This window comes from Cervus canadensis, chromosome 3 (assembly GCF_019320065.1).
Source record: "Cervus canadensis isolate Bull #8, Minnesota chromosome 3, ASM1932006v1, whole genome shotgun sequence".
Classification (NCBI taxonomy): domain Eukaryota; kingdom Metazoa; phylum Chordata; class Mammalia; order Artiodactyla; family Cervidae; genus Cervus; species Cervus canadensis.
In genome coordinates this window covers 112,753,314-112,776,397 of record NC_057388.1, presented here as the reverse complement: position 1 = coordinate 112,776,397, position 23,084 = coordinate 112,753,314, and the positions used below count along the sequence as shown (strand labels likewise).

The 23,084-nt window shown below is 41.5% G+C and overlaps 1 protein-coding gene across 7 annotated transcripts in view; it reads left to right on the top strand.

The window, feature by feature from the left end:
- Positions 1-23,084, top strand: part of LOC122438862 (GTPase IMAP family member 7-like) — an 89,166-nt gene that overhangs the window by 32,331 nt on the left and 33,751 nt on the right. For 4 of the 7 annotated variants that reach the window (XM_043464112.1, XM_043464111.1, XM_043464106.1 and 1 more), the window contains one exon: positions 11,920-13,387. The exons of the other annotated variants lie outside the window; for them this stretch is intronic. In XM_043464112.1, the coding sequence (XP_043320047.1) occupies positions 11,920-12,842 (923 nt within the window). In that variant the 3' untranslated portion in view covers positions 12,843-13,387. Of the gene's footprint in view, positions 1-11,919; positions 13,388-23,084 lie in introns of those variants that run through there. 7 annotated transcript variants of the gene reach the window in all.

Genomic DNA, 23,084 nt, shown 5'->3' with positions numbered 1-23,084 from the left:
AACAGATGACACCTTCAAATAGGGTAATGTGAGGACAATTTAATAATGGCAGTGTTTACATGGTTAGGGAGCAGGATTTGAGAAACAAACAAGAGATAACACAGTACTTTGGAACCGGGAAACCCGGGGTACGATGGCTTCCTGTAAGCGTAAATGGTGAGAGGAGGAAATGGTTACCAGGCTCTGGTGAGAGCAGCTGATGGAAAGGCTTCCTGATAGTAGCTGAGGTGTTGAGAAGTGTGATGATTCAGGGGGCCAAGTGCCATAAACCCATCCTTTTCCCTTTCACTAACTTCATGTAATTGTTTCCCATTGGCTACATCCAACTGAAAGCCAGGGAGAAGGGCACACTGGACGCTTTCCATTCACCAGCCTCTTGGGCAGAGAGCAGACACAGGCAGCAAGTGGATCACAGGACCACCAACCCCTGTGCTTTGCCTGGGCCTGGGGGGTTTTCTGGGAGAAGGACCTGGCTAAAGCCAGGCCTGTCCCAGGCAAGCTGTGCAGATTAATCACCCTAGGTCTGCAGGAGCAAAGAGCATGTGACTTGGGATCCCAGTCTGATTTACCACAGTATCTCCATTTTCTCAGGAACAACAGTGTTTGTTTTGTCTGTTCATCACCCAAAGCAGTGTGTGTCTGTGCATGTGCGCCTGCTGGCTTGTATTCACATGGGGGTGATGGGTAATCTGATTCAATTAAGTCTAATAATAAATGCTAAGTCTTCAAGGGCTCAGTGAAACCGTTGGGTGTTCTAGGCAGGGGATTGCTCTACAGGGACCTGTCATGATGGGCATAATCACACTCAAACTGACAACAGGGTCTTTTCAAATGAGTCAGCTCTTCGCATCAGGTGGCTAATGTATTGGAGTTTCAGCTTTAACATCAGTACTTGGATAGCAGCCATCCTGACTGGTGTGTAATGGTACCTCATTGTGGTTTTGATTTGCATTTCTCTGATAATGAGTGATGTTGAGCATCTTTTCATGTGTTTGTTAGCCATCTGTATGTCTCCTTTGGAGAAATGTCTGTTTAGTTCTTTGGCCCATTTTTTGATTGGGTCATTTATTTTTCTGGAATTGAGCTGCAGGAGTTGCTTGTATATTTTTGAGATTAATCCTTTGTCTGTTTCTTCATTTGGTATTATTTTTTCCCATTCCAAAGGCTGTCTTTTCACCTTGCTTATAGTTTCCTTTGTTGTGCAAAAGCTTTTAAGTTTAATTAGGTCCCATTTGTTTATTTTTGTTTTTATTTCCAATATTCTGGGAGGTGGGTCATAGAGGATCCTGCTGTGATTCATGTCGGAGAGTCTTTTGCCTATGTTCTCCTCTAGGAGTTTTATAGTTTCTGGTCTGACATTTAGATCTTTAATCCATTTTGAGTTTATTTTTGTGTATGGTGTTAGAAAGTGTTCTAGTTTCATTCTTTCACAAGTGGTTGACCAGTTTTCCCAACACCACTTGTTAAAGAGGTTGTCTTTTTTCCATTGTATATCCTTGACTCCTTTGTTGAAGATAAGGTGACCATAGGTATGTGGACTTATCTCTGGGCTTTCCATTCTGTTCCATTGATTTATATTTCTGTCTTTGTGCCAGTACCATACTGTCTTGATGACTGTGGCTTTGTAGTAGAGCCTGAAGTCAGGCAGGTTGATTCCTCCAGTTCCATTCTTCTTTCTCAAGATTGCTTTGGCTATTTGAGGTTTTTTGTATTTCCATACAAATTGTGAAATTATTTGTTCTAGTTCTGTGAAGAATACCATTGGTAGCTTGATAGGGATTGCACTGAATCTATAGATTGCTTTGGGTAGTATACTCATTTTCACAATATTGATTCTTCCAATCCATGAACACGGTATATTTCTCCATCTATTTGTGTCCTCTTTGATTTCTTTCATCAGTGTTTTATAGTTTTCTATGTATAGGTCTTTTGTTTCTTTAGGTAGATATACTCCTAAGTATTTTATTCTTTTTGTTGCAATGGTGAATGGTATTGTTTCCTTAATTTCTCTTTCTGTTTTTTTCATTGTTAGTGTATAGGAATGCAAGGGATTTCTATGTGTTAATTTTATATCCTGCAACATTATTGTATTCCTTGATTAGCTCTAGTAATTTTCTGGTAGAGTCTTTAGGGTTTTCTATGTAGATGATCATGTCGTCTGCAAACAGTGAGAGTTTTACTTCTTCTTTTCCTATCTGGATTTATTTTACTTCTTTTTCTGCTCTGATTACTGTGGCCAACACTTCCAAAACTATGTTGAATAAGTAGTGGTGAGAGTGCGCACCCTTGTCTTCTTCCTGACTTTAAGGGAAATGCTTTTTCACAGTTGAGGATAATGCTTGCTGTGGGTTTGTCACATATAGCTTTTATTATTTTGACATATGTTCCTTCTATTCCTCCTTTCTGGAGAGTTTTTATCATAAATGGATGTTGAATTTTGTCAAAGGCTTTTTCTGCATCTATTGAGATAATCATATGGTTTTTATCTTTCAATTTGTTAATGTGGTGTATTACATTGATTGATTTGCAGATATTAAAGAATCCTTGCATTCATGGGATAAAGCACACTTGGTCATGATGTATCATCTTTTTATATGTTGTTGGATTCTGTTTGTGGGAATTTTGTTAAGGATTTTTGCATCTATGTTCATCAGTGATATTGGCCTGTAGTTTTCTTTTTTGTGACATCTTTGTCTGGTTTTGGTATTAGGGTGATGGCAGCCTCATAGAATGAGTTTGGAAGTTTGCCTTCTTCTGCAATTTTCTGGAAGAGTTTGAGTAAGATAGGTGTTAGCTCTTTAAATTTTTGGTAGAATTCAGCTGTGAAGCCATCTGGTCCTGGACTTTTGTTTGCTGGAAGATTTCTGATTATAGTTTCAATTTCCATGCTTGTGATGGGTCTGTTAAGATCTTCTATTTCTTCCTGGTCCAGTTTTGGAAAATTATACTTTTCTAAGAATTTGTCCATTTCTTCCAAGTTGTCCATTTTATTGGCATAGAGCTGCTGGTAGTAGTCTCTTAAGATCCGTTGTATTTCAGAGTTGTCTGTTGTGATCTCTCCATTTTCATTTCTAATTTTGTTGATTTGGTTCTTCTCTCTTTGTTTCTTGATGAGTCTGGCTAACGGTTTGTCAATTTTATTTACCTTTTCAAAAAACCAACCTTTAGCATTGTTGATTTTTGCTATGGTCTCTTTTGTTTCTTTTGCATTTATTTCTGCCCTAATTTTTAAGACTTTTTTCCTTCTACTAACCCTGGCGTTCTTCATTTCTTCCTTCTCTAGTTGCTTTAGGTGTCGAGTTAGGTTATTTATTTGACTTTTTTCTTGTTTCTTGAGGTAAACCTGTAATGCTATGAAACTTCCCCTTAGCATTGCTTTTACAGTGTCCCATAGGTTTTGGGTTGTTGTGTTTTCATTTTCATTTGTTTCTATGCATATTTTGATTTCTTTTTTGATTTCTTCTATGATTTGTTGGTTATTCAGAAGCCTGTTATTTAGCCTCCATTTGTTGGAATTTTTAATAGTTTTTTTTTCCTGTAATTGAGATCTAATCTTACTGCATTGTGGTCAGAAAAGATGACTGGAATGATTTCAATTTTTTTAATTTTCCAAGGCTAGATTTATGGCCCAGCATGTGATCTATTCTGGAGAAGGTTCCGTGTGCACTTGAGAAAAAGGTGAAGTTGATTGTTTTGGGGTGAAATGTCCTATAGATATCAATTAGGCCTAGCTGGACCATTGTGTCATTTAAAATTTGTGTTTCCTTGTTAATTTTCTGTTTAGTTGATCTATCCATAGGTGTGAGTAGGGTATTAAAGTCTCCCACTATTATTGTGTTATTGTTAATTTCCCCTTTCATTATTGTTAGCATTTGCCTTACATACTGCAGTGCTCCTATGTTGGGTTCATATATAGTTATAATTGTTATAGCTTCTTCTTGGAATGATCCTTTGATCATTATGTAGTGTCCTTCTTTGTCTCTTTTCACAGCCTTTAAAGTCTATTTTATCTGATATGAGTATTGTTACTCCTGCTTTCTTTTAGTCTCCATTTGCGTGAAATATTTTTTTCCAGCCCTTCACTTTCAGTCTGTATGTGTCCCTTGTTTTGAGGTGGGTCCTTTATAGACAGCACATATAGGGGTCTTGCTTTTGTATCCATTCAGCCAGTCTTTGTCTTTTGGTTGGGGCATTCAACCCATTTACATTTAAGGTAATTATTGATAAGAATGGTCCTGTTGCCATTTGCTTTGTTTTTTGGGGTTTGCGTTCATACAACCTTTCTGTGTTTCCTGTCTAGAGAAGATCCTTTAGCATTTGTTGAAGAGCTGGTTTGGTGGTGCTGAATTCTCCCAGCTTTTGCTTGTCTGTAAAGCTTTTGAATTCTCCTTCATATCTGAATGAGGTCCTTGCTGGGTACAGTAATCTGGGTTGTAGGTTATTCTCTTTCATTACTTTGAGTATGTCCTGCCATTCCCTTCTGGCCTAAAGAGTTTCTATTGAAAGATCGGCTGTTATCCTTATGGGAATCCCCTTTGTGTGTTATTTGTTGTTTCTCCCTTCCTGCTTTTAATATTTGTTCTTTGTGTTTGATCTTTGTTAATTTGACTAATATGTGTCTTGGGGTGTTTTGCCTTGGGTTTATCCTGTTTGGACTCTCTGGGTTTCTTGGACTTGTGTCACTATTTCCTTCCCCATTTTGAGGAAGTTTTCAGCTATTATCTCCTCAAGTATTTTCTCATGGCCTTTCTTTTTGTCTTCTTCTGGGACTCCTATGATTTGAATGTTGGGGCGTGTCACATTGTCTCAGAGGTCCCTGAGGTTGCCCTCATTTCTTTTAATTCTTTTTTCTTTTTTCCTCTCTGCTTCATTTATTTCCACCATTTTATCTTCTAGCTCACTTATCCTATCTTCTGCCTCCGTTATTCTACTCTTGGTTCCCTCCAGAGTGCTTTTGATCTCATTTATTGCATTATTCATTTTTAATTGACTTTTTTATTTCTTCTAGGTCCTTGTTAAACATTTCTTGCATCTTCTCAATCCTTGTCTCCAGGTTGTTTATCTGTAACTCTATTTTATTTTCAAGATTTTGGATCATTTTATTATCATTATTCTAAATTCTTTTTCAGGTAGATTCCCTATCGCCTCCTCTTTTGTTTGGCTTGGTGGGCATTTTTCATGTTCCTTTACCTGCTGGGTATTTCTCTGCCTTTTCATCTTATTTAGATTGCTGGGTTTGGGGTGGCCTTTCTGTATTCTGGAGGTCTGTGGTTCCTTTTTATTGTGGAGGTTTCTCCCAGTGGGTGGGGCTGGATGTTTGGCTTGTTGAGGTTTGCTTGTTAGGGAAGCTTGCATTGGTATTCTGGTGGGTGGAGCTGGATTTCTTGTCTCTGGAGTGCAATGGAGTGTCTAGTAATGAGTTTTGAGATGGGTCTATGGGTTTTGTGTGACTTTGGGCAGCCTTTATATTGATGCTCAGGGCTATGTCCCTGCATTGCTGGAGAATTTGCATGGTATGTCTTGCTCTGGAACTTACTGGCTCTTGGGTGGTGGTTGGTTTCAGTGTAGGTATGGAAGCTTTTGGGTGATCTCTTATTATTTAATGTTCCCTGTAGTCAGGAATTCTCTGGTGTCCTCAGGTTTTGGGCTTAAGCCTCTTGCCTCTGGATTTCAGTCTTATTCTTTCAGTAGCCTCAAGACTTCTCCATCCATACAGCACTGATAATAAAACTTCTAGGTTAATGGTGAAAGGATTCTCCACAGTGAGGGACACCCAGAGAGGTTCACAGAGTTACATGAAGAAGAGGAGAGGGAGGAAGGAGATAGAGATGAGCAGGAGGAGAAAAAGGGGGAATTCAAGAGAAGAGAGACAGATCTAGGTTGTACTCTGTTCCCTAAGTATTCTCTGCAGCCCGGAGCACCCACAGAGATTCACAGAATTGGGTTGAGAAGAGAAGGGGGAGGGAGGAAACAGAGGTGACCTGGGGGAGAGAAAGGAGAGTCAAAAAGGGCAGACAGTAATCAAACCAGTAATCACACCCCTGAGTAAAAATGGGTACTGAAGGTTGGATTCTTAAATGTCCAAAATTGATATCAAATACTGAAAAACAAAGATTAAAAATCTAGAGTAGAAGTTAGACTCTTAAAAATACAATATTAAAAAACAACAAAGCCACAAAAAATTTAAGAGATATATATGAAGTTTGCTTTAAAAATAGGGTCTTTTTTTTGGTACAGGTTATAGTGTGTTCTAAAAATGAAAATTACGGAGTAATAGAGGAGCAATAGAGGACTTTAAAAAAAAAGAAAAAGTAAAGAAAGAGGGAAAAAAACTTTTTTTAATTAAAAAATAATAATAATGATAGTAAAAATATATCTAGGAATTTCTCTGGAGCTGTTGTGGGTAGTGTGGGATCCGATCAGTTTCTGATAACTCCTTGTTTCAGCTTACACTTCTTGATATCTATAGGCCCCTTCCAGTGTAGTCGGTGTTAACTACAGGGATTTTAATCTGTTGCACCGGTCACTTCTGAAGGGGTTCCCTTTGTTTATTTGGCTTCTGTTTGCAGGTCTCTTCAGTGTCTAATTTCCACCCTGACACCAGCGGGCGGAGGTGGTCTCTTGTTTAGGTTCACTTGTTAAGTCGCACTACGGGGAGGGAGAGCACTGCAGACAAATATCACTGGGGTGTGTGGGGAGCACTCGCAGTGTTCTGGCCACACTGGGTTTGCCCCTGCTCACGGCCTGTGTGCTTCCCCCGTCTACACTGATCAGGCTCCAGGCTGCTCTCCAGGGAGCGGGCCCTACGTTGCGTGCACTTCCCAGGCCTAAGCCACTCAGGTTCAGGTTTTTGGGTACTCCACAAAACCACAGACTCGGTTGGGCCTGCGTTTTGTGCCTTCCCTGGTCAGAGCAGCTCAGGCAGCCAGGAGCTTGACAAGCGCACTCTCCCACTGTTCAGTGCGCCTTCTTCCCTCCGCGGTCCCAGCCTCAGTTTCTGGGTGCACTGGTCGGGTGCACCTGTGTCCCTTCTGGGAAGCTGATTTCTGGCTGCGAGGCTCCTGGTGGATGTCAACCATCCAGAATCTCAGGAAGTCTTTGGTTAGAAACTGGAGGCCTGTTTGCAGTTTGGTAAGGGGTGCCATCTCTGGGGCCGAGTTTGCCCCTTTCCCCTCCCCTCTGGCTCCTGCCTCCGGCGGGGGATGGGCCGGTTCTCAGTCGGGTAGCTCTTCTCTGGTATTCGCTCAGTCCTTTGTTCTGGGAATGGACAGGTAGTACCTAAGTTTAGGGGTTTCCCCAGGTTAATTCTCTCTTGCTATCCCACAGTTTAAATTGCTATCTCATGTCAGCTCCTTCCGATTGCCCTCAGGGCTTTCAGGCGTGGTCCTTACCCTAAGCAGTGCCGCCCACTCCTCTCCGTTTTGCACCCACTTGCTGGTGGCAAATGCAGGTGTCTGGGGTACTTTTCTGCTGGGAGTTGCTTTTAAGCATGTAATCTGTGGGTTTTATTTATTTTTCTCCCAGTTAGGTTGCCCTCCGAGATTTGAAAACTTCCCCCAGACCCACCAGTGAGAGGGTTTCCTGATGTTTGGAAACTTCCTCTATTAAGACTCCCTTCCCTAGTTAGGGATCTCCGTCCCTAACTCTATTGTCTCTCTTTTTATCTTTTATATTTTGTCCCACCTCCTTTCGAAGACAATGGGCTGCTTTTCTGGATGTCTGATGTCCTCTGCTAGCGATCAGAAGTTGTTTTGTGGAGTTTGTTCAGCATTCAAATGATCTTTTGATGAATCTGTGGGGGAGAACGTGGTCTCCCCATCCTATTCCTCCACCATCTTAGCTCCTCCTCCTCAGCTTTCTTTATAGTCCAACTCTCACATCCATACAGACCATTGGAAAAACCATTGCCTTGACTAGATGGACATTAGTTGGCAAACTAATGTCTCTGCTTTTTAATATGTTCTCTAGGTTGGTCATAACTTTCCTTCCAAGGAGTAAGCATCTTTTAATTTCATGGCTGCAATCACCAACTGCAGTGATTTTGGAGCCCAGAAAAATAAAGTCTGACACTGTTTCCACTGTTTCCCTATCTATTTACCATGAAGTGATGGGACCAGATGCCATGATCTTAGTTTTCTGAATGTTGAGCTTTAAGACAACTTTCACACTCTCCTCTTTCACATTCATCAAGAGGCTCTTTGGTTCTTCTTCATTTTCTGCCATAAGGATTGTGTCATCTGCATATCTGAAGTTATTGATATTTCTCCCAGAAATCTTGATTCCAACTTGTGCTTCATCCAGCCCAGCGTTTCTCATGATGTACTCTGCATATAAGTTAAATAAGCAGGTGATAATATACAGCCTTGACATACTCCTTTTCCTATTTGGAACCAGTCTGTTGTTCCAGATCCAGTTCTAACTGTTGCTTCCTGACCTGCATACAGGTTTCTCAAGAGGCAGGTCAGGTGGTCTGGTATTCCCATCTCTTGAAGAATTTTCCACAGTTTATTGTGATCCACCCAGACAAAGGCTTTGGCATAGTCAGTAAAGCAGAAATAGATGTTTTTCTGAAACTCTCTTGCTTTTTCGATGATCCAGCAGATGTTGGCAATTTGATCTCTGGTTCCTCTGCTTTTTCTAAAACCAGCTTGAACATCTAGAAGTTCATGGTTCACAAATTGCTGAAGCCTGGCTTGGAGAATTTTAAGCATTACTTTCCTAGCATGTGAGATGGGTGCAATTGTGCGGTAGTTTGAGCATTCTTTGGCATTGCCTTTCTTTGGGATTGGAATGAAAACTGCCCTTTTCCAGTCCTGTGGCCACTGCTGAGTTTTCCAAATTTGCTGGCATATTTAGTGCAGCACTTTCACAGCATCATATTTCAGGATTTGAAATCGCTCAACTGGAATTCCATCACCTCCACTAGCTTTGTTTGTAGTGATGCTTCCTAAGGCCCACTTGACTTCACAGTCCAGGATATCTGGCTCTAGGTGAGTGATCACACCATCTTCATTATCTGGGTCGTGAAGATCTTTTTGTACAGTTCTTCTGTAGTCCATGGAATTCTCCAGGCTAGAACACTGGAGTGGGTAACCTTTCACTTCTCCAGGGGATCTTCCTAACCCAGGGATCAAACCCAGGTCTCGCACATTGCAGGCAGATTCTTTACCTGATGAGCCACAAGGAATATACAATGGTATGTATCTATAAATCCTATACTCCTAATTTATCCCTTTTCCCAGTACTCTTGCCTGGACAATCCCATGGATGGAGGAGCCTGGTAGGCTGCAGTCCATGGGGTCACTGAGAGTCAGATATGACTGAGCATTTTCATGGGGCCACTGAGAGTCGGATACGACTGAGCATCTTCACTTTCACTTTCAACTTTTATGCGTTGGAGAAGGACATGGCAACCCACTCCAGTGTTATTGCCTGAAGAACCCCAGGGACAGGGGAGCCTGGTGGGCTGCCATCTACGGGGTCGCACAGAGTCAGACACGACTGAAGGGACTTAGCAGCAGCAGCAGCCCACTTTCTTATTTGGTAATAATAAGTTTGTTTTCTGTGTTAGTGAGTCTGTTTCTGTTTTGTAAATAAGGTCATTTACTTTTTTAGATTCCACATATTAATTATACCATATATATTTTTTCCTGTCTGACTTACTTCACTAAATGTGAAAGTATCTCATTTCATCCGTGTTGCTGCAAATGGCAATATTTCATTCTCTTTTATGGTTGAGCAATATCCCATTGTGTGTACAAACCACAGTCCTTCACACATTCATCTGTAGATGTACAATTAGGTTGTTTCCCCATCTGGGATATTGTGAATAGCGCTACTATGAACATAGGGCTGCATGTATCTTTTTAAATTAGAGTTTTATCTGGATAATATGCCCAGGAGTTGGATTGCTGGGTCATATGGCAACTCTATGTCTAGTTTCTTGAGGATCTTCCATACTGTTCTTCATAGAGGCTATACTAATTTATGTTTCCACCAACAGTGGAGGAGGGTTCCATTTCCTTCACACTCTCTTCAGCATTATTTGTAGACTTTTTGATGGTGGCAATTCTGACTGCTGTGGGGTGATACATCAAGGTATTTTTGATTGCATTTCTTGAGTAGTTAGTGATGCTGAGCATCTTTTCATGTATTTATTGACCTTTTGTAGAGATATTATGTGTATAAAAGGGAAATGGCCCTTCTTTTCTATAAGTAGGAACATTTTTTCCTCTGGTTTGACATTTGTGTTTTAATTTGTATATCCCCACAATATCTGTTTGATTTTTATGTAATCAAATTTAGGAGTCTCTTTCCTTACTCTGGGCTTCCCTGTGGCTCAGCTGGTAAAGAATCCACCTCCAATGCGGGAGACCTGGGTTCAATCCCTGGGTTGGGAACATAACCTGGAGAAAGGAAACGCTATCCACTCCAGTATTCTGGCCTGGAGAATTCTATGGATGGTATAGTCCATGGGATCGCAAAGAGTTGTACATGACTAAGTGATTTTCACACAAACTTACTCTATTCCAAATCTTATAAATATTTTACCTATACCTAGGTTACAAAGATTTACTCATGTTTCTTCTATTATTTATATGGGTTACTTTTTCTACATTTAAATTTCTAACCTATTTGGAAGTTGAACAGCAAGAAGAAATGGACACGATTTTATTTTTTCTATATGGTTATCTCAGTGTTCCTTATTAGTCCATCTTTCTTTGCACTGATGTGAGATGCCACCTTACTGAATATAAATGTAGCATAATGTAAATGATTTGAATATAAATGAATATTGTGTGATCAACTTAGCCTATATTTGAACTTTCTGTTTTTGTTTCAGTATTCTGTCTATCCATGCACCAATATCATACTGCTTTAATTAAAGAAACTGTTATATTCTACTATCTGGCAAAGGTAGTCTTACCTCATTTTTTTGTGTGTGGCTTGATTGCCCAGGCAAATTTTTTTTCCTTCAAATAAATTTTATAATCAATTGCTTTAATTGCTGAGTTTACCAGGTGGCTCAATGGCAAAGAATCCACCTGCCAATGAAGGAAACTCGGGTTTGATCCCTGGGTCTGTAAGATGCTCTGGAGAATAAAATGGCAAACCAATCTAGTATTCTTCCCTGGGTAATGCCATGGACAGAGGAGCCAGGCAGGCTACAATAATGGGGTCACAAAAAAAGTTCTACACAACTTAATGGCTGAACAACAATTTTAGTTGCATGAAAAAAAAGTGATAACAAAAATTTTTTATTTTAAATATACATACATTTATAAAGAAGAATCAATTAATTTAAATTTGATGAACTGCTTTAAACATGAATCAGGACTGAATTTGGCCAAATGACTCTTCTGCACCTAGTCACTTTTCTTCTTAATCTCCTGATGGGATGTATTGTAACAGTCAAAACTCTCATGTTGAATCACCCTAGTATATCTGACAATCATACTTACTCATGTGATACTGCTTTTTGCATATAATAATTTATTTAGGACTTTTGTATCAATATTTATACATGAGACATGTCTACAGATTTATTTATTGTGAAATCTTTGTTGGCTTTGGAATCAACATTACACTTGCTTCATAGAAAAAACTGAACATTTTCCTTCATTGCTATGTGATCAGGAATAGTTTGAAGCACTGAGATTATCAGGTCTTTAAAGGTTTCAGTGAGTTCCCTATGAAACTATCAGGACCTGACTTTTGTGGGGAAACTCTAACTACTTGGTTATTTCTTCAATAACAATTGAACTGTTTAAATTTTCTGTCTCTGCCGGGGTCAATATGCATAAGAGAATATTAGAACCTTTCAGGGAGGAAAAGAAGAAAAAAAAAAGAGAGAGAGAGTTGGAAATGGTTCCTACTTACCTAAAGTGACCCTTTCCCCCTCTTCTACCTTTTCTTAAGGTGGTGTGGGTGCCTGGGCGCCAGAGTCTGTTGATATAAACATGGCTGCCACGCCAAACAACACCCTGAGGATGGTGCTGGTCGGGAAGACGGGAAGTGGGAAAAGTGCGACTGGAAACACCATCCTCGGTAAAAAAGTATTCCACTCTAGGATTGCTGCGGAAGCTGTTACCAAAACTTGTCAGAAAGCATCCCGGGAATGGAAGGGGAGAGAGCTTCTCGTTGTTGACACTCCAGGGCTCTTTGACACCAAGGAGACCCTGGACAAAACCTGCAAGGAAATCAGCCGATGTGTCCTCGCCTCCTGTCCTGGGCCTCACGCCATCGTCTTGGTCCTGAGGCTGGGCCGCTACACACAGGAAGAGCAGCAAACCGTGGCGTTGGTCAAGACTCTGTTTGGGAAAGCAGCCATGAAGTATATGATCATCTTATTCACTCGCAGAGATGAACTGGGGGACCAGAGCCTGAGCGACTTTTTGAAGCATGCAGATGTAAACCTACGAAGCCTCCTCCAGGAGTGTGGAGACCGCCGCTATGCCATCAGTAACAGCAGAAACACAGAGCAGGCTGAGAAGGAAGCTCAGGTGCAGGAGCTGCTGGAGCTGATAGACAAGATGGTGCAGGACAACCAAGGGGCTTACTTTTCTGACCCCATTTACAAGGACATAGACCAAAAGCTGAGACAGCAGGAGGAATACTTAAAGAAAGTCTATGAGGATGAATTACAAAACCAAATGAAACTAATAGAAAAGGAATATGCCAATGAACCACAAGAAGAAAAGGATAAACAAATAAAGTTGCTACTGCAGAAGCATGAAGAACGAATGAAAAATATAAGGGAAGAAGCTGAGATGAATATATTTCAGGTTGCATTCAACATGATTAAAAATATGCTTTCAAGAATATGGCACATGTTCTGGTAGTATAAAGTTTATTTTTACTCCTCAGTTTACTATAGCTTGTTAATGTGGTAGTGTTTATTTTCCAAAGATGGTTAAAACCCTACCTTCTGACTTCTTATAATCTGATTCCTCTTATGATCTCTCTTCCTTGAGCTATGCATCTATGTCCCTAACCTGGAAATTGGAGGGACTTTGTGACTGCTTTGAGAAATAGTGGGTGGTTGAAGCAACACCATACGACTTCTAAGATAAGATAGGGAAAATGCCTCCTTGCTCTTCCACATTGGTTACCCTTGGAATTTGCCCACCCTGTTGTGAGGAAGCCTGAGTGGAAGCCCAAGGCGCCTGCATGAAGAGAACCTGAAGTCACTGATCCACTCCCCTGGCTGAGATTTCATCTGCCATCCAGAATCAGCTTGCCAGCCTTGCAAGTGAGGCAAGACAGAGTGGATTCTCCAGCTGCCAACTGATGAAACTGCAAAGAGCAAAGAGGAGCCATCCCCATGGGGTCCTGCCCAAATTGCAGATTCATGAGAAAAATAAATGGTTGCTGTTCTTTTAAACCACTATGTTTTGGGATAATTTGTTATGCAGTTAGGGCTGCATGAAAGCAGGCTAAGTTGTTTCAGTCCTGTCCGACTCTTTGCGACCCTGAGGACTTTAGCCCACCAGGCTTCTCTGTCCATGGGATTCTCCAGGCAAAAATATTGGAGTGGGTTGCCATGCCACCCTCCAGGGGATCTTCCTGACCCACGGGTCAAACCCACATCACTCACATCTCAAACATTGGTAGGGGGGTTTTTTACCACTAGCATCATCTGGGTACCCATGCAGTGAGAATTAACTAGAATTAAATATCTTCCCAGCTCATTCTCCAGCACTCCTGACTCCTACCTGTCCTTCCACACAATGTCAACAAATTTAAGAGTTTATGAAATTGACATAACCAGGTAATGATCCATTTTGTAGAGTTCAAAGATTCAATCTGGGAACATTCAAATAAGAAACCTTGCCTATGTTAAGTGTAGGCCCCACTGATGTAATAAGTGATGCGTTATTTCAATCCACACCTAGGAGAACTTTGTTTGTGAAGCATGGGCTTCTCTGGCACCATTATTCTATGGTTCATGGAGATGTGGAAGTTGGCAAATTCTCTTGTTTTTTTCCTCTCCTCTTTTTGCTATTAAATATATCTCTTTGCTATCAATGCCATTTAAGTATAGTACAGATCAACATGACTGTTCTTCTATACAAAAATATTTTATATGTCCTTTTATTTAAATTAATTCTGATAACAATTCTATAGAAAAGATGACACTGAGTCTCAGGAATATAAGTAATTTGACTAGAGCCATCTGAATTCTTGCCTAGTGATCAACAGAGCTGAATTTTAATTCATATCTGCTTGCTTTTTAAAATTAAAGCTCTTTCAAAGGCACCAGTCTGATCTTTTTAGACATCTTAATTTTTTTAATTGGAAGAAATTGCTTTCCAGTATTATGTTGGTTCCTGCCATATATCAACATGAATCAGTGATAGGTACACATATGTCCCCTCCCTCTTGAACCCCCCTTCCACCCCTGTTGGTTGTCACAGAGCACAACCTAGGGATTTGAGATCTCTGCATCAAACAGCACATTTGCTAACAGAACATTAATTGATAGGAGCTCTCCCAAAGGCCTCCATATCAGCACTAAGACAAAGTCCTACCCAAAGACCCAAAACCTCCAATCCTGGACACTTCACGCTGAACCATTTGCAAAACAGAAACACAACCCTGACCATTAGCAGAAGGACTGCCCAAAGCCATATCAAGCTCATAGACACCCCAAAACACACTCCTAGACACAGCACTACCCTTCAGAGAGACAAAGTCCAGTTCCATCCACCAGAGCAGAGGCACAAGTCCTCCCAGCTAGGAAACTTTCACAAGACATGGGTCCAAACCCACCAGTGGGCTCTCTCCCTCTTTTAACATACTGTCCTAACTTCAAATGCTCCTAACTGTAACACGAAAACCTCTTCTCTATCAAATAGTTTTTGTTTGCATCTGCACATCCACACTTCACCCCCCTCTCCCCTTTAATCTAACTTGTAGCCTGGGAGGCTGATCTGCATGGACTACATCAGTGGGATCTCTTGCTGTCTGTCCTCTGCTTGGTTTCTGCCAAAGGAAATCCAAGCAGGACATCTCTTGAAGGTAGAAAAGCAAGATCAGTGTATCTGTTCTCCTGCCTCTCTCCCTGCAGGGTCATCTCTGAGTAGTTGCTACCCTAAGGTGAAGGTCACAGTGCCTCTCCTTGAGATCTCTCCACCCAACTCTCCTTCTGGATTCCACCTTTTGTTCACCACTTAGGGTACTGATACACTTTCCTCAGTGTTACTGGACATCTGCCTTGTCATTTCCAAACCTTGTATCCATTGTTCATAGGAAGCCTCTTCACTAGACTCTGCTTCAAGTATTTCATTATAGTAGACCATCTTTTTTCTGCTAGAATACTGATGGATACATCTTATGAAACTTACTTCTTTTTCTATTTGAAAGCATTCCCTGATTTTTATTCTTTTTGTTTGTTTGTTTGTCTTTCAATCCCCTGACAGTCTCACGTGATTGTTGAAGTCTCTGGGAAAATTTTACTGACATGGACTGTGACATTGGCAGTGAGCACATGAAAGGTTCTATCTTGCTAAAATCATTACAAAACTTCAGTGATAGAGAGATGAGTTTATATTCAGATAAATATGGCAGATAACTCAAACACAAATATCTGGAATTTTTACAGCTGTCCTTTGTTTTGTCTCTGAAAGTGACAGGGTGTTTACTGCATCCGTGAAACTTAGGGACACAGGGATTGGAGATTAAATGTCAAGAAATTAACATCTCAAATACCTGCTCATTCTAAGGTTCATCACAAATATTATGAATGGAGTAAGACAATGTGGAAGAAAAGTCTGTTGTGAGAAACATTCATAATATATGTGAAATAACACTGCAGGCCCCACTGCTATTTGCTATAACACAGTTATATTTATAGTTAGTTCCTTGTGAGTAATTCATCAGTGCAACATTATCTCTAGAGAGCAAATAATCATGCACTGCCCAGACATATTTCCTTTGTGAACCATTTTGATGATATTTTCTCTTAGGGATTTGCAGAAGCATTATGAAGTCAGTTAGCTTGTGTGTTTCTAGGCTTGTGTTAGGACCTAATGAAGATGCAACTTAAAGGAGTTGATTTCTTTTCTCCCAAACCTATGTTCTATTTTTGAAGGTAAAACATATACTCAGAAGAAAAATGAGTAATTCAAGTGAATGATATAGACATTATCTTTTCCTTGATGCATGAATTCTTGACCATTAGATTATCTTCACTTTCGTTATATCTCAGTTTTCTCTGAAGGTGGTTCTGAGTCCTGAGGTCTCTGGAAGTTCCAGCACTCAGCGTGTGTACTATTCCTATGGTTGAAATATGCCACAGCCATGATCCATAGCTGGGGAAAGTAGGATTCATAGGAGAAGACTTGAGGAAGAATTCAGGGCTTGAGGTCTACTCTGAAGGATGTATAGGATGTGTGCATGTGGGTGATGGGATAATAAGCCCTTTCTTTGCAGAAAGAGGAAAGTTAGGGTCTGTAGGTGAGATCATCAGGGTAGACTCAGAAGTGACAACATTCAATTAGGTTTGTGACATGCTGAGTATCAAAGTCAAAGGGAGGGTCCGACATTGAAATTTTGAACTGAAGATTATGTGAGTGGCCTAGGGTGAATGTGGCAGGATATTAACATAAATATTCATTTCGACTGACTCAGTACTGACAACATCCCCACATTCCAGTCTTATGTACTAAAAGATTTGTGTAGAACTTGAAAGGAAAAAGGTGTGAACCAGTTCTGTGAGGTGTAGTTCTTCAAATAAATCAGTAAGTACTTGAAGAGTTCAAGAGGAAAGTGAAAGTGAAAGTGGCTCAGTCGTGTCCAACTCTTTGCGACCTCATGGATGTAGTCAATGGAATTCTCCAGGCCAGAATACTGGAGTGGGTAGACTTTACCTTCTCCAGGGGATCTTCCTGACCCAGGAATCGAACAAGGGTCTCCTTGCATAGCGAGGGGATTCTTTACCAATTGAGCTACAAAGAAAGGGTTTTATAAAAGAGAACACTTTGATTGGAAGGACAACAACCTTCAGGATTGGCAAATGTGGGGGGTTTATACCTAGAGTAGTGGTTTCCCTAGTCACGACGGTAATCTCTCTGTAAGCATGGCATTTCATAAGGGAGGCTCCATGGGGAATCACTTGTGCTCTACCCAACAGGACGAGAGTTCTCTCTCACCTCACACCAATCAGGTGGCCCCCTGGGTCTTGGTGCTGCCTGAGGACATGAGTGCTGCATGGTAAGAGATTCCTGGAGGGACAAGACCAGTGTCCTCTGGAGTGAAACTTTAGAGCCAGATGCTCTTGGGGGAAACATAAAAGATGTTGCCATGTGCCAGAGGATAATGATTGAGGAGGCTGATTTGAAGCAACCACAGCTTTCACTAACTGTGGACCCAAGCGTGTGCTTCCCACAAATCAGCTGTAGGCCACACAGGAGGGTGCCAACCAAAGCCAGCTTAACAGGGACTTGACTGGAAGTCTACCAGGGATCCCAACTCTGCCAGGAACTTGTGTTGAAGTGACAAGGTGGAGGGCAGATAGCAGTCACCAGTTGCACATGTATTGGTAGATTTCCAGGGGAGGCTCTCGGCAGAGTCATTAATGGAGCCCCATGAGGAAAAGAGACACTAGGTGCATCTCCATTCCCCAAAGACCAGATTGCCCTGGACTTGTCTTCAGGGGGTTCTTCTCTCTCCTCCAACCAAAGAGGAGTCAGAAGCAAGGCCAGTGGCTGGAGGAGGAGGAGGCGAGGGCAGGGGTGCAGATGGAAGCAGCCCTGTCCACACTGCTCGGCCTTCAGCAGAAGCCAGCACAAGCCATGGGAAGGGGGGGCTTTACCCTTTAATGAAATTCAGCTTGATGATTGGGTTGGATGTTTTAATTACACAAATGGGATGAACAGTGGTTGGAGAGAGTTTCTGCCTAGGGTAGCAGCTATCTAAGATTTCCTTCATGAGACACTAATGGAGCCAGCATGACGGGTCTGTAGGAGACAAGAATAAATGTCTTCCTTCTTTGTGATGTCTTTCTTACTTAATGCAAGGCTTAGATATAGATCACCTCATTTGCTGTGGAGGAGAGCACACTACAGAAGAGCCCAAAGATCTTCCCCTTCTAGTCCTGAAAGAGTGGCCTTAGGTGCTCTGAGTGGTGTAGCAGGAGCCCAGAGAAGCACTGTGCTCCTTCAGATTACAGGAAGAAGTTTGAGGTGGCCACATCCCTCTCACAGACTGGTACTTATGTATAAATCCCGCAGTCAGAAGAGTCGTAGAGGTGGAGTAGAGCCTGCATATGTGAAGTGGTAGAAGTATCCCTCAGTGCCCTGATCCTTATGTACTCAAGATCAGTGAAAGACCAGCCTTGACAGTTAGGCATCTGTGTGGTGGAGTCTCCATGTCCTTGTGACTGAAGAGAAAACAGCTGAATGGGGACTCTCACAACAAGTGTAGGGGATAACTCTGGCAAATGCTTTGACTGTTCTTAGAGATCATAACTTGACCTCATGAGAATGACTTTAGTTTTTGACAGAGTCTCAATCTGGTGAATAAAGTCAATGACCAAGCTTGAACACACGCCTTGGTTGAAATTGAAAAGAAGTTACAAACCACAGACTTGTTTTCTTTCCACTGTGGCATTTAAATTCAAAGATGACTCTACCAGAAGGGTTCCAGAGATGTTGAGTAATGAGTCCTCAGGGTCAAGGAGGCATGTCTGAGATGCAGCAGTCTCTTGTAAAATGCCATGTACAGAACCCATGAACAACCAAACATTTGTCACAATCATAATCTGTTGAATTAGACTCAAAATTACATATTCCTGGAAGATTGCACACATCGAAGCCCCTGATGACTTCACCCAGCACGTCTTGAATGGTGGCCAACAAGGCCTGTCCTTACTGAATGCTGACAAGTCTCTAGTGAGAAAAGCTGGCCTCAAAATTACCATGTCTGTTAGTGCAGACAGAATGAAAACCACAATCACAGAAAGCTAATCAAACTGATCTCATGGATCCAAGCCTTGTCTAATGCAATGAAAGTATGAGCCATGCTGTGTAGGGCCACCCAAGATGAATGGGTCATGGTGGAAAATTCTGACAAATGTGGTTCACTGGAGGGGCTTTCTTGATAGCTCAGTTGGTAAAGAATCTGCCTGCTATGTAGGAAACCCCTGTTCTATTCCTGGGTCAGGAAGAATCACTGGAGAATGCCCACTCCTGTATTCTTGGGCTTCCCTTGTGGTTCAGCTACTCACTGGAGAAATGAACTGCAAACCATTTCAGTATTGCCTTGAGATTCCTATGAACAATATGAAAAGGCAAAATGATATGACACTGAACGATGAACTCCCTAAGTAGGTAGAAACCCGATATGCTACTGGAGAAGAGTGGAGATATACCTCAGGAAAGAATGAAGAAGCTGAGCCAAAGCAAAAACAACACCCAGATGTGGATGTGACTGGTGATGGAAGTAAAGTCCAATGCTGTGAAGTACAATATTGCATAGGAACCTGTAATGTTAGGTCCATGAATCAAGGTAAACTGGAAGTGGTCAAACAGGAGATGGCAAGAGTGAACATTGACATTTCAGGAATTGGTGAACTAATATGGACTGGAATGGGCAGATTAATTCAGATAGCCTTTGTATCTACTACTGTGGACAAGAATGCCTTAGAAGAAATGAACTAACACTCATAGTCTACCAAAGAGTCTGAGATGCAGTACATCGGTGTAGTCTCAAAAATGACACAATCATCTCTGTTTATTTCCAAGGCAAACCATTCAGTATCACAGTAATCCAAGTCTATGCCCAAACCACTAATGCTGAAGAAGCTGAAGTTGACTGGTTCTATGAAGACCTACAGGACCTTCCAGAACTAACAGCAAAAAATGATGTCCTTTTCATTGTAGGGGACTGGAATGAAAAAGTAGGAAGTCAAGAGATACCTGGAGTAACAGGCAAGTTTGGCCTTGGAGTACAAAATGAAGCAGGGCAAAGCCTAGCAGAGTTTTGCCAAGAGAATGCACTGGTCATAGCAAACACCATCTTCCAACAACACAAGAGATGACTCTACAAATGGACATTACCAGATGGTCAACACCAAAATCAGATCGATTATGTTTTTTGTAGCCAAAGATGGAGAAGCTCTACACAATCAGCAAAAACAAGACTGGGAGGTGACTGTGGCTCAGATCATGAACTCCTTATTGCCAAATTCAGACTTAAATTGAAGAAAGTAGGGAAAACTGTTAGACCATTCAGGTATGATCTAAATCAAATCCCTTACTATTATACAGTGGAAGTGACAAATAGGTTCAAGGGATTAGATCTGACAAAGAGAGTGCCTGAAAAACCATGGATGGAGGTTCATAACATTGTATAGGAGGCTGTGATCAAGACCATCCCCAAGAAAAAGAAAAGCAAAAAGGCAAAATGGTTGTCTGAGGAAGCCTTACAAATAGCTAAGAAAATAAGAGAAACTAAAGGCAAAGGAGAAAAGAAAAGATATATCCATCTGAATGCAGAGTTCCAAAGAATAGCAAGGAGAGATAAGAAAGCCTTTCTAAGTGGTCAATGCAAAGAAAGAGAGGAAGCCAATAGAATGGGAAAGTCTAGAAATCTCTTCAGGAAAACTAGATATACCAAAGGAATATTTCATGCAAAGATGGGCACAGTAAAAGACAGAAATCATATGGACCTAACAGAAGCAGAACATGTTAAGAAGAGGTGGCAAGAATATGCAGAAGAACTGTACAAAAAAAATCTCCATGACCCAAATAACCACAATGGAGTAATCAATCACCTAGAGCCAGACATCCTGGAATGTGAAGTCAAGTGGACCTTAGGAAGCATTGCTAAGAACAAAGCTAGTGGAGGTGATGAAATTCCAGCTGAGTTATTTTAAATTCTAAAAAATCATTTTATCAAAGTGCTGCACTCAATATGCCAACAAATTTGGAAAACTCAGCAGTGCCATAGGACTGGGAAAGGTCAGTTTTCATTCCAATCCCAAAGAAAGGCAATGCCAAAGCTGTTCAAACTACTGCACAATTTCACTCACCTCACATGCTAGTAAATTAATGCTCAAGATTCTCCAAGCTAGACTTCAACAGTTCATCAACTGAGAGCTTTTAGATGTTCAAGTTGGATTTAGAGAAGCCAGAGGAATCAGAGATCAAATTGCCAACTTCCATTGGATCATAGAAAAAGCAAGAGAATTCCTGAGAAACATCTGCTTCATTGACCATGCTAAAGACTTTGACTGTGTGCATCACAACAAACCATGGCAAATTCTTCAAGAGATCGGAATACCAGACCAACTTACTTGCCTCCTGAGGAATCTGTATGCAGATTAAGAAGTAACAGGTAGAACTGGGCATGGAGCAATGGACTGGTTCCAAATTGGGAAAGGAGTATGTCAAGGCTGTATGTTGTCACGCTGCTTATTTAACTTCTATGCAGAATATATCATGCGAAGTGCCAGGTTGGATGAATTACAAGCTGGAGTCAAGATTGCAGGGAGAAATATCAATAGCCTCAGGTATGCAGAAAACACTATCCTAATGCCAGAAAGCAAAGAACTACAGAGTCTCTTGATGAAAGTGAAATAGGAGAGTGAGAAAGGTGGGTCAAACCTCCACATTCAAAAAATGAAGGTCATGGCATCCAGTCCCATCACTTCATGGCAAATAGATGTGGACACAATGGAAACAGTGACAGGCTTTCTTTTCTTGGACTCCAAAGTCAATGTAGTGACAGCAGCTGTGAAATTAAAAGACATTGCTCCTTGGAAGAAAAGCTATGACCAATCTAGACAGCATATTGAAAATCAGAGAGGCATCACTTTGCCTACAAGTCTGTCTAGTCAAAGCTATTGTTTTTCTAGTAGTCCTGTATGTGTGTGAGAGTTGGACCATAAAGAAGGCTGAGCAACAAAGAATGTATGCTTTTGAACCGTGGTGTTGGGGAAGACTCTTGAGAGTCCCTTGGATTGCAAGGAGATCAAACCAGTCAATCCTAAAGGCAATCAATCCTGCATATTCATTGGAAGAATTTATGCTGAAGTTAAAGCTCAAATATTGCCACCTGATGACAAGAACTGACTGACTAGAGAGGACTGTGATGCTGGGAAAGATTGAAGGCAGGATGAGAAGGGGACAACAGAGGATGAGATGATTGGATGGCATCACCGACTTGATGGACATGAGTTTGAACAAGCTCCAGGAGATAGTGAAGGACAGGGAAGCCTGGCGTGCTGCATTTCATGGGGTCACAAAGAGTCAGAGACGACTGAGTGACTGAACTGAACTGAACTGAAAAAGTGGCCTTGGACATGGTCACTTCCTCCCTAGGAAGCACTGGAATCATTAGCCAAACAGGATGTAGTGTGTTCCTACTCATGACACTGTTAATGTGTCCTCTTTATTGTCACATGAGGACACGAGTGAACACCTTGAGTGATCCCACCTCCTATGTGGGGGACATTGTAAATCCAAGATTCAGGTCATACGATTTTTGGCAGAAAAAGTTGTCATTCCCTTGGGAATCACTGACTTCACCTGTGTTCTCTCGCATGTGACTCTATTGTTGCTGTGGCATCTGCCTGCATTGCAGCCAGGAGCCACAGAGCAGCTGCCTCCATGCTGGTGAAAGCCCAGGGAGAGGGGAAACTGTGAGATCGCGACAGCTGGTCACAGGGTTGAGAGGTGGACCAGCAAACTGCACCCATGCAATCGAGGGCTCCCCAGCCACTTCCCTGTCCTAGAAATGTGCCTTCTGCTCACCTCCCCACTCCCAGAAGCCCCTCCAAGAATGCAGCCTCGAGTAGAAACTGACACTGTCTGGCTGCTATAAGTGATCAAACCCACTCAAGGCCTCTCTATAAGCGTTTCAGATTCTGGCAGACAGGTGTGAAGAACTGCTTTTCTTGGGGCTGCCCAAGACAAACATCTTGAGTCAGTTCCTTAGGTATTAAACCTGCCAGCTTGCAGCCTGGATGGTCTGCCTCACCGTCAGGTTTCAGATGAGACCTGGATAGATCCCAAGGAAGCTGCAAACCAACATACATTTTTGAAAATCAATCTCATCTATATTTATAAACATATGTTTGT